Source organism: Lampetra fluviatilis, chromosome 1 (assembly GCF_964198595.1).
Source record: "Lampetra fluviatilis chromosome 1, kcLamFluv1.1, whole genome shotgun sequence".
Classification (NCBI taxonomy): domain Eukaryota; kingdom Metazoa; phylum Chordata; class Hyperoartia; order Petromyzontiformes; family Petromyzontidae; genus Lampetra; species Lampetra fluviatilis.
In genome coordinates this window covers 15,259,028-15,271,363 of record NC_136275.1, presented here as the reverse complement: position 1 = coordinate 15,271,363, position 12,336 = coordinate 15,259,028, and the positions used below count along the sequence as shown (strand labels likewise).

General features: G+C 46.8%; 1 protein-coding gene across 6 annotated transcripts in view; it reads right to left on the bottom strand.

Moving 5' to 3' along the window:
• LOC144933004 (thrombospondin type-1 domain-containing protein 7A-like) overlaps positions 1-12,336 on the bottom strand; it is a 576,967-nt gene that overhangs the window by 292,314 nt on the left and 272,317 nt on the right. For all 6 annotated transcript variants that reach the window (XM_078857465.1, XM_078857438.1, XM_078857456.1 and 3 more), the window contains 2 exons: positions 10,147-10,215; positions 9,066-9,224 (listed from right to left, as the gene is read on the bottom strand). In XM_078857465.1, coding sequence (XP_078713591.1) covers positions 9,066-9,224; positions 10,147-10,215 — 228 coding nt within the window. The remainder of the gene's footprint in view (positions 1-9,065; positions 9,225-10,146; positions 10,216-12,336) is intronic.

Here is a 12,336-nt window from a genome sequence, read left to right as displayed (position 1 = left end):
GGTTGAACGGGTGGTCGCCTACGGTAGTAGGGTTCTTTCCCCCGCAGAACAACGCTATTGCGTAACTCGTCGTGAATTGTTAGCCATTGTGTTTTTTACACAGCAATTCAGGCCGTATCTTTACGGCCGTCATTTTACGGTCCGGACGGACCATGCGGCTCTACAATACGCTATGCGCGTGGCGCAGCCATCGGGCCAATTGTCCCGATGGTTGGAGGTCCTTCAAGACTACCAATTCACGACGATTTACCGAAAAGGGTTGCGGCACTCAAACGCGGACGCCTTGTCGCGGTTGCCGCCGTGCACGGACTGCACATGTTTGTTGGGATCAGCGCGGTGCAAACCCCCGGTCGCCGGCACCCCGGGAGTTGCGCTCGCCGCCACTGACACCCCGGGAGAGGACGCCCCCACGGGGAGGGATTCGCTGTTGTCGTTGCCCCTCATTGAGTGGGGCCGCCTCCAGATGTCCGACAGCTCCCTACTTACGCTGCGTCGGAAAGTTGGCGCTCCCGAACAAGGGGAGGCGCGGGTCGGTTCCTGGGTGTGCAGACAGGGCCTGTTGATGAGGTGGGACGACATGTCCCGGCGTCACGTGCTCGTGGTGCCTGTTGCTATGCGGGGTAGGGTTGTTCTGGCAGCTCATGAACGGCTCATGCATCTGGGTTTTCACAAAACGCTCGCCCTAATCCAGCGAGACTATTATTGGCCGGGGATGGGTAACGACGTGGCAAATATTCTTAAGGGATGCGTAGGGTGCGCCAAAAGGAAACCGCCACCATTGCCAGCTAATCCACCGCTGCAATCCATTCAGGTTTCGCGTATAAACGAATTGGTAGCGTTGGACATCTTGGGGCCCTTTCCGGTTACACCAAGGGGAAATAGGTTCCTGCTGGTTGGCGTGGAATACTTCACCCGATGGCCTATGGCATGGCCGCTCGCCAACCAGTCGGCTGCGGCGGTGGCGGACGCCTTTGTCCAGGGTTATGTGTTGGACAAGGGCGCCCCCGAACGCTTGCTGACGGATCAAGGGAAGAATTTTTCGAGCGTTTTGTTGCGCGAGGTGTGCGACCTGTTGGGTACAAAGAAAGTGCGTACTTCCCCCTACCACCCGCAGACTGACGGGATGGTTGAGCGTCTGAACAGAACGATTACGTCTATGTTGTGCCAACAGGTCTGCGACGATCAGGTTGATTGGGACTTACAGGTGCCGGGGGTACTCGCGGCCTATCGAATGGCCCCTCATGCGGCGACAGGGTTTTCCCCATTTTTTCTCATGTATGGGCAGGAGGCCGATCCGGCCATGGACGTCCAACTGGGGATTTCCCAGCCACGTGCAAAATCTAAATTGGCAGACCACATCAAATTTAATATCGCCAAATTGACTGAAGCGCGGGAGGGGGCAAGGTTGAATTCGCGGTCGCGGCAAATTGCAAACGAGAAATTGCATGAGCGGAGGGTGCATACGCATGATTGGAAACCAGGCGATAAGGCCTGGCTGCATTGTCCACATGCACCGTTGGCTACGTCCCCCAAGTTGTTGAGACCTTGGAGGGGACCGGTGGAAATTGTGCGGGTTGCACGGCCCCAGAGTATACAGATTAAATGGGGGAAACGCCGTTGGTATGTGCACCCCTCCCGACTGAAGCCCTATGCGGCACCGTGTGACCCCGTTCTGTGCCGTGACGACCGGGCGTGTGATGTGACCGTCGACTCGGGGAGGGAGGTGTCGCAGGCTGATCCTCACGTGTCTCCACCTGACCCACCCCCAGGTGCCTCGGGCTTGACGGCTGCTGACCGTCGAGAGCCTGAACCCCGGGGCACGCACGAGTCCTCGATGCCTGGCCGATGTCTTCCTGAACCGCCGGCACCACCGGACGTTCAACCGCGTCTGGTGCCGTACGACGGACCGGCAAGGCGGACTCGGGCTAGGTCTCAACAATTTTCATGAGGACGGTTTTTTTGTGCTCTACACCGAGCTCGCCCGGTGTTCCCCTCTGCCGGGGTAATGTCCCGTTGTAGGGACGCTCGGAAGAAAAGGGGACACTGCACGAGTCGAAAGAAAAAAAAAAAATTTCCATTTATTTTTTTTGTATACACATTGCTATTGTCACTCGCCGGTTTGTATATATTGTTCTATTGTCGCGGTGGCATTGGTTGAGGGTTGCGGATGGTGGTGTTCGCGTCGTGTTGTGTTGTTAGCTTAGTTGTTGTTCTTGTTGTTGTGTTGTGTTACGGGGCACACAGGGAGGGTTTGTATATTTTTGTAGCAGCCGGGGCGGCTGCGAGCTATGTGGTAGGGGGTGATGTAGTGGTGGTATTGACGTGCGCCGACTGTGACAGTGATGGATCACGGGGCGGCGCGGGGTGCGGGGTTGGGCACGCGCAGTGGGCGTGGTGTGGACGCGCGCGCCGGGAGTGACAGATGACGAGGCGGCGCGGAGTGAGTGGTGAGGCACGATGAGATGTGGGAAAAGAGGATCGTAGCCAGCGCCCGGCGATTGGTCGAATAAGTGGGTGCTCGCAGCGACGTCCGCAGGTGGGGTATAAAGGGGGACGCGCGAGAGCACTCGGGGGGAGTTACCCAGTTGAAGACCCGAAGACGGAGCTGAAGACCTAGTGAAGCCGAGTAGCTCAGTGGCGTTAGTCGCCGAGTAGCTAAGTGGATGTTGGTCATCCGAGTAGCTCAGTGGGCGTTAGTCGCCAAGTAGCTAAGTGGGTGTTTGTCACCCGAGTACTCAGTGGATGTTGGTCATCCGGGTAGCTCAGTGGCGTTAGTCGCCAAGTAGCTAAGAGGATGTTGGTCATCCGAGTAGCTCAGTGGGCGTTAGTCGCCAAGTAGCTAAGTGGGTGTTTGTCACCCGAGTACTAAGTGGATGTTGGTCATCCGAGTAACTCAGTGGGCGTTAGTCGCCAAGTAGCTAAGTGGGTGTTTGTCACCCGAGTACTAAGTGGATGTTGGTCATCCGAGTAGCTCAGTGGGCGTTAGTCGCCAAGTAGCTAAGTGGGTGGTTGTCACCCGAGATACAAAGTAGGTGTTAGTCACCTGTAACCAAGTTTGATAAAATAAAGAGTGTGTTACCCGTGAAGTCGTCTCCCGTGGAGTTACTACATTACACAACTGTAGAAAGGTTTTTTTCTATATTTTTGTAACTTTTTCTCAAAGGCGTTATCTAAAAAAACACGAAGCCACAATTTGGAAGAAGGTCATTCAGCACACTGAACCCCTTTTAATGTGTGCCACGAAGCATATCTATCATTCATCACGCAGTGTCACCCACAATCAGTGAGTGAGGCAATAACAAAACTGCTGAGAATCTCACAATACCCAATGTAAACTTTCCTATGCATGCATACTCATAATTATATGCATTTGTGTGAAAACAATCGTTTTCTCACATACCCAGCATCAATGCCTTATCAGTGATGTGAAGGTCAAACCTGGAGCAATATAAATAAATGCCATTTATGTATCCACTTAAGTTCCTATTGATAGTATATCCTACGTAATGGAGGCATTAGCCAATGCAATTACGAATGGAAAAAGCTACACACATTTTGATACATAAATTACAGGTGTTATTTTAATTTGTGATTGGTGTGTTGATACTGCCATACAATATCCTCCTCTAGCAATTAACATCACAGGGTCATCAACGTCTCCTTTAAAACATACGCAGCTGAATTACACTCAGCAAGTAGACCGAACATGCATTACTCCCCGTATTGAGATTTATGCAAAATGCCCGAGTCCTCATTCACAGGGTTTCAATTAAGAATGTTCCACAGCCAAGGTGGCCAAGTGAGCTATATAGGTGCACTGAGCGGCACCTCTAACATCCCAAATTTGAATCTGGGCAGCCACCGAGCTTCTCAATTTTAGCGAATTGATGGTCACAATCCTGACACCAATGAATGGACAAAAAATACGCATAATTTGTTCATCTGATTTGTCACTACATTCTGCAGATTGCAGCTCTCAGGACTAGAATATTTTGCACTGAATGTCATGCGTGGAACACTATTTGCAAAGCATATGAAAATGTGCGCCACCTATTACTGGATAAGATTTGTAATTAAATGGCATATAAAATTAGTTGTTTTATATAATCTTCTGGGACTGATGTTTGATTTGAGATGACATACTCCTGTCTGTGAGAGCATATCTAGAAAATGTGTCTTCTTGACATGGTGCTGAAATGACAATTTAAATAGAAATTATTCATAATTGATCTTTGGGTCAGATCGTGACAGTCAATTTTAGTCACATGAGTACATTTTACTCGAATGGTGTGACCCAAAAATCTATTACAAATCATAATGGTGACGAAAGCCTACGTGTTAAATAAAAAAAATAATTGGAAGGAAATAAAATAAGTTGCTGTTGCCCCAGTATACAGCCACTACACATGTTGCCTGTACTTTTTAAATCCTTTATATTAAGTTCACTTGCTTGCTTGCTTGCGCGCTTACGACCGTGCAAATCTTTCGGTCGTTTTTTAACCCACTTCCCGTGATCCAATCGAGTTGACATTTTGCACACAGACTCGTTGTGCGTGACAATTTATTTTCGTGAAAATTTTTTTCCAAAATTTGCCACTTTTTAGGAAATTTTGTTTTCATATTTTATTTAAAATACCAATGTGATAAAAATGAAACTCTTACTCAAGAAAAACAGAAATGAATAATAAAATAAAACCGATGCCACGCATATAAAGGATTTATAGTGAAAAACTTTGTTTTTACGGGTTAATTTTTAGTGTTCACCTCAATAACTGAATTAAATTCGTGGAGGCAATGTGGGGGAAGAGCGACAGCCAATATATGACCAGTCACACAGCATCAAACAAGCTCCAGGCGAGGAAATAAAGCCGGCCCCTGAATGACAACAGATGCAAAGTTAAATGAGTCAACAAGCCCTATTAAAAGTGTCCTTCATATTCTTGCTCAGTTGTTAACTAATGTCTTTGCAGGAGTAGAGTAAATAAACACACACGGTACAAATCCTGATCAACAGTGTGACACCCAAGGCTGTGCACCACTGACTCTTGTACAATGGCCATCTGGGCTTCCACTGGAGAACCTGGTCATTCAACAATTCACGTATTCCTTGTTTTTGGTCAGTTATCCAATTAACATGTTTTTTGGCAAATGACACGTAAAAATAATAATCTACCTTTGCCTGTTTCATCATCAATCATAGTCTATCCACTGCTGAATGAAGATCTAAAATCTATCTCACTCCTGCACATATGATCCCATTGCTCCATCTCTGTGGTGGTCATTCTCTTGGCGTGGGTGTGTTTTCCTCTTTGGCTGCCATTCCATGACCAGTCTTGTCTATTAGTCATCTTCTCTGGGTATATGTCCTGCTCAGCCCACTTTCTCAATAGTTAATGTTATCTGTTATATGTGTTTGGGTTCTGATCCATGCATTCCTTTCTCTGTTATTCAGTGTAGTTGAAAGCGTGTATTTTTCTTTGCACACTTTCGGCTCAGCATTTGCTCCATTTCCTCTGTTATTGTTTATATTTCTGATCCATATATTATACCTGGCAGTAAGCAGTGATTAGAAAGTATTTGTAATGGCAAAAACATCCTTCAATAATAGACCATGGTATACATTTTCTGCTGTGTTTTCCAACTGTGCCCCTTTAAAATGTATTTATTTTATTCAGCAAACTTGTACATGACTTTCACTCAAGATATATTTTATACATTTTGAATACATTTTTACTATATTTTCCCAGCTGTAAAATGTAAATTTATCTAAGACTGAACATCTAAGGTGAAATTTGTTGTCTCCTCAAACTGGAAGCACAAACCACCAATGTTGAGCAGTGGTGGCTTTTGGCAACAGTGAATGTTCAAAATGCAATTGTCTGGGCAACCCTGCAGCTCAACAATTTAATTCCCTGATGATATTCTCTACTTACATGCAGGGGAATTTTAAGGCAATTTATGTGTACATCACACACTGTAATATATTCTGTGACTTTTAAGGTTGAGTTACAGCAGGCTTAAAGTAGAGCTTTGTCTCTGATAGATTAATGCATTGGCGGCTGTATGAGAATGTCTACAGTTTGTAATAAAGAGCGGACAGCGAGGTCAATTATTTCCATGGTCAAAGTGCTCTCTGGGATGCTGCAGCATAACACCCACAGTGCGGTGCACAAGGATGGGCATCCTGCTGCCCTCCCAAAGCCTCAGCACATCTCCGCTTAACACAGCATGGAGTCATTTTGCAAAGTCGACGGCGGCAAAATACCTCCATACTCCATCCCCAGATGGCCGAGCAGCGTTACAATAATGTGGAATGCGCAGACAGAGTTGAGCACCACTCATTAGATGATAAATGTGGTGTTCTTGTCGAAGGCGTCACCAACGTTAAGGAATAAGGGAGTAATTTCCGGGGAGATAATGTAATGGCCATCAAAGCAATTTTCAAAAAGTAACAATTAATCTGACAGGAGAGAAACGAGTTGCTTGCAGATGTGAGTAATATTTGCCGAGGACCAGCGCCGCATGCCAAGTGAGTGGCCAGGAAGTTGTCGCTCTCCAGCGCCATGGAGCCTGGTGTAAATTTGAAACCTGTGATGAATGTCAAGCCCAGCGTGCCAATTCTGTACACACAGTTGCAAGCTTTATGCAGGCAGCCAGAGGGGGAGGTACCTGCAAAGTTTTTGGCAGGTGGCACCTGGTGAAGTGCTTGGATGAAAGAGACAAACCGCATTTGTGCCATTGCGATAGTTTTATAAAATGGCTTTGTTTACATGTGTAATTGTTTTTGTGTCAGCAATGGTGTATAGTATTGGGCCAATTGTACAAGTTTTGTGACAAAAAAAGTAAGAAAACAATACACATTACAGCAAAAAGGACTGTATTTATATAAACTTGTCTGCACACTCCGTGCCCACATGGCCATGCGAGCACATTCATGGGTACACAGGCACACACATACACCAAGAGGCCAGAACCCCATTTCAGAGGCAAAAAGACCACAGGTGACATTTCCACCCTATTGCAATCAGATTGACCACATCAAAATGAGGCTCTTCCCATAATTGGTTCATGATAAGCTGAGGCTGCAGGGTCAATGGCTATAGATTAAGGGTTAGTGTTAGGGCAGGGGTATGAAAATGGTTAGTGGACTAGCATATCTGACATAGTTGACCCTATATGTTCCCAAGAGTCAGGGCATACAGATACTCTATAGGAGGATTGAATGGTGTTGAAAGGTGGTGGGCGATGCTCTTGGTTAGCATCGATGCTGAACTGACAGCAGAGGACCCACATAACCAATATTGCTCCTGAGGTCTAATCAGTTTGAAGAGATAGCCATCTGCATTTGCAAATTATAACATATATGAACACATACTCTTGGGTCTTTTGGTAAAGTTACGTAGATAGAAAAATATATACAATAATAAAAAATTCATGACGTTTCGATCGCAACACAAGCAATCGTCTTCAAGTGAAAAAATACAGCAGGCAGACTGCTGAGGCAGGAATAAATCTAGCGAGAGAGCTACTGCAGCCAAAAGTTATATAGGTTTGAGATGGGTACAACCTAAGGGTAAGTGGGCGGGGCTAGAGATGGAATTTGCAAGTAAATGTAAGATCGCAGAGCTAGGTATACCTCGGCTATTGTGCTGCTCGAGATTAGCATGTTAATCTGTTAATGTAACCCCACGGCTACGGTGCTGAAGAAGCCATTGTATTGCTCGAGATTAGAGATTAGCATGTCAATGTGAGACGGCTCCCACAGCAGCGGATGTGTTAATGAGACATTTAGCCTATTAAACAATGAGCGCCACCACCGCATCGAGGAAAAGGGAGCAGCAGCTATGTTAGTGAAACATTTAGCCTGTTAATGTAAATACATTTAACAAGGTAATGTAACTCAGAGAGTCGTAAATAACTGCTAACATAGGCAGGTAGGATGAAAGCATCACAGCCAGTTATTACTTGACCTGGTTAATAACGTCCTTCCAATGATTGCTCAGTTTGTACCCATCTTCTCGGTTGAAATTGTGTCTGTGTTTATATATCTAAATGGCTTCATGAACAAATCTTTGATAGCTAGTGGGTTTGCATAGTACCTTCATCTTGGCGAAATCAATTTCACGTATGCCCACAGCGTTAAAACAATGATCAGCCATGGCAGAGGTGTTGGTCCTACCGTGTTTCAGATCCGCCTTGTGTTCGCGAACACGGTCTGAGACATGTCGCTTAGTTATAAGAACACGTGTTATAATAATAATAACCATACATGTCTGAAATAAACTAGTTCATACAACTCAAACAGGTGAAAGCTAATACTAAATAGCCCCATGTACAAACAGGTCGTTTATAAAAGTAATCGACAAATACAATTTCCATGTCCAGTCATTAGTTACAGAGACAAGCCTGAAACTTGTTAACGCATGCAAGTTCATCAGAGGAATAATGTATGGGTGAAAGAACAGCCCGTCTCATCCCTATCCTTCCATCCACACGCTACCACCACCCGCCACCACTTCCATGAGGCCCTTCTTGTGCTCGGCACGGACGTGTATAACGGTGCACCCAATTTCCCACCGCAATCTGCTCTGGATAGCAGTGGCAAGGCTCGGGTGGCCACCTGCCCCCGTCAATCAGTGTGATGGTGCATCACTCCGACGCGGCATAATAGGAGGTGATGTGTTGCCGAATAGTGCGCGGCGAGCCACGTTTGTTTGTCTGATGGGTTTGAGGACACGTAATCTAAAATGCATTACCTTTTGTCTGAGAGGCTTGATCGACGATCAACGAAGAGAATTTTCAGGGTTCTTGGTCCCCAGAGTGACTGCTTCCAACGTCAGTCCTCTTACCTACGCACTGCTGCCCTCAACCCCTATCCTTATCGCATGGCAATTGAGTGTTCACTTAAAGAACGATTGCAGGAAGTGTGTCCGTGGTGTTGACGAGAGCACAGCCAGCGCCGCCACTGTGGCATCACTTGTCGTATGCGAGTCGTCAAATGCATATCAGGACATTTCCATGGGCGCCCCTCCCACCCCCACCATTGTGCGTATGTCACCGTGTACCTGTGGTGGCTGTGGGTGGCGTGCAGGTCTCGGGCACACAAGGTCCCCACACGGACCAGGCAGATAGGACACACTCGTGCGGACAGGGCTGCTCGCATGGTCGCGTCGACTCCAGTGGAACCAGCTCAGGGCACAACCCAGTTTCTACTGGCCTGGGGGCTGGCCCATGGGGGTGTTGTAGAGGAAGGGATGAGTTTTGTTAGGGGTGGGGGTGGAGACAACCATTGCAAGGTAAATTAAGAGTGGATAGATGGTAAGGAGAAAATATGCAGTGGACACAAAATTAGAACAAAAAAACTAGACAGTGGCCCACGCTACCCTGGATGTAACAATTAACATACCTCATAAGTATATAATTCGTTTGAACATTAAAGATTGCATTTTTTTTTTCACAATTCTGATTGGGAAAGATTGCTGCTCATTGTGCCGCATTTGAGAATTATTCCAACTCCTATCTCACCTCCCAGCTGTCTTCCAAGTCCGCCCGCCTCATACAATCCCAATTTACATCGATTACGATCAACACACGATGCTCATTGCTGTGCCATGAAAGCGCCTGTGCACATTATTATTACGACATGGGTGTGCAGAGAATGGCTGTGCATTCACTGACTGCGGGGCTATGTCGACTACGGCACCCATGCCCAGAGACCCACGCGTGCACGCACAACCTTGCATTCCCCACAGCTCCGTGCCGTCACATCCCATTGATTGGCACCTTTACAAACATTAATTTATTTCAAATGACGCAGAGTATGGGGAGGCAATGAATCGGTGGCAGTTTTGTGAGTTGAGATGAACACTTTTTCGCTTAACATGTCACTTCACAGTGTGTGCCACTACAATTACTTTTTCCACATCCACCCTCAATGATTTAAAGAATGCACCCAAGGACAAAATGTATTACACAAAGAGAGTGCAGTATGGTAAAGGTAGTGAAGAGGAAGACTGAAGCTCCCTCTGATTAGTTGAGATGTAGATATTCTGAAAATGGTGGAGATTATGAATAACTCCCAAATTCACCTTGGAAGTTCCTCCAGCCCAAACTCCACCCAACCTTGGTCACTTTCCTTAATCATACCTGCTGGTTCCAGGGGCAGTGAGAGCAGTGGCTGTGTGGTGGGAACCCCTCCCTCTCCAGCTCGCTGGCCTGCCCAAAAGTGCACAGACAAGCATACACAAAAAATATCTGCCATTTAGCCTTCAACAGACTGTTGGAGTACATGCTCTTCGCGAGCACTTATGAAGGCTGGCATGACACAAGAGGGGGTGGGTGGCCAGCACCATGCCCGGCCACCTTTGTCTCCCTCGTGGCAATGTTTACAAACCACATCAGGCAATCATTTGAGGCCGAGGCGACCTATGGCAGGCCCAGAACTTGTCAGATAATTGTAACACTTACACATGCAAGACAAAGATCCCCCCATGTAGCCTTCACAGACTGTTGGGGCAAGTGCTGTAAACGAGCAACTATTAAGGATGGCACGGAAAATGAGAGGGTGGGTGGCCAACACCACGCCCGGCCGCTTTTGTCTCCCCAGTGGCAATGTTTACACACTGCACCAGGTACTCATTTGAGGCTGAGTCGACCTAGGGAAGGCCCAGGACCGGTTCAGATAATCGTCACTGGTGTTGACTGAGCAGGAATCGAACTCGGGTCATCGGGTTTGTGGCGCAGCACGCTAACCGCTAAACTATCCCTGTGTATGTGTATTCACATGCAAATACACATGCACAAACTAATACAAAGAGCTCCTGTATAGCCTTGACAGACTGTTGGGGCAAGTGCTGTTAGCGATGGCCACCTTTGTCTCCCCAGTGGTAATGTTTACACACCGCACTAAGTACTCATTTGAGGCTGAGTCTATCTACGGGAGGCCCAGATAATCGTCACTGGTGTTGGCTGGGAGCGGGAATCGAACTCGGGTGGCCGGATTCATAGCGCAACGCGCTAACCACTACGCGCTAACCACTACGTCAGCACTCCCCACACATGCACACATATATATGCACACAAACGGCAGCAGCTACAATTGACTTCTGATGCCTCTTTTAGTTGACACTGTGAACCGGCCATTACCTGTACAAGAGTGAGAGAATAAAGATGAGAATGCTGTACCAATTTTAAGGGACTTAAATTGGTTTCGAGTAAATTTCACATTAAAGTTAAAAATTATGGTCATGGCATTCAATGAACCTGGCGTCCCCGGTGTTTTGATATAGTGCACTGACAACAAATTCAGAACACCACGTATAAAAACAAAGATCCCCAGTGTAGCCATACAGACTGCTGAGGCAAGTGCTGTTAACGAGCACCTATTAAGGCCAACACGGTGCATGGGGGGGTGGTGTGGGCAGCACCACAACAGGATGCCTTTGTCTCTTCAGTCCTGATGTTGCACACTAGACCAGATACTCATTTATGAGCGAGTCTATATAATGTTGTCAAACAGACCCCTATGACTGACGCGGTGTGCAGAGGCCTTCATTCAGCAGTGGACTGGCAAAAGGCTGTCCATTTTAAAAAATAATGCAAATTAATGGACATCGAAGATGTTCTGATAGCACTTTCCAGTGATGTTAGCCAAAAATCTATTAAATTCGTTGGGCTCATAGCGAGCACACTAAACACTATGCTGCTGCTCACCATATCTGAGTACGTGTGTGTGTGTATACATGCATAGTAGGGACCGGTAGTGTAGCCGTTAGCGTGCTACACTATGAACCCTTTGACCCGAGTTCGGTTCACTCTCACGGCCCAAACCAGTTACGATTATCTGAACCAGTCTCGGGCCTCCCCTAGGTCGACTCAGCCTCAAATGAGTGCCTGGTGTGGTGTGTAAAAACACTGGGGAGAAAGAGTCTGGTCAGGCTATAGGGGGGATTTTTGTCTTTGTATACGTGCACTATACACATACAATGGAGTGGGGAGAGGGGTCAGACGGGGGTGTGGGGGGAGATGGGTTGGGGGTGGGGAGAAGGTGGTGGATGGAGGCAGCAATCAGGCTCATTAACGAACAGCCCGCAGGGGACCTAAACATTACAGCCACACCATGGCCTCTTATCAACATGATGGAACTGTGAACACATGACATTTTATTGTGCCAATTAATTAGTGTAATTAATCACAGCAATTTAATAGATGAAGATTTTTTTGCACTGTGAACTGTCCATACTGGAAACAAAATAACACTCAAAGTTGTCCCACTTGTAACAAAAGTTTGTCTTCATTAAATATTATTTTGTGAGCTGGTAATTAACTTAATATTTG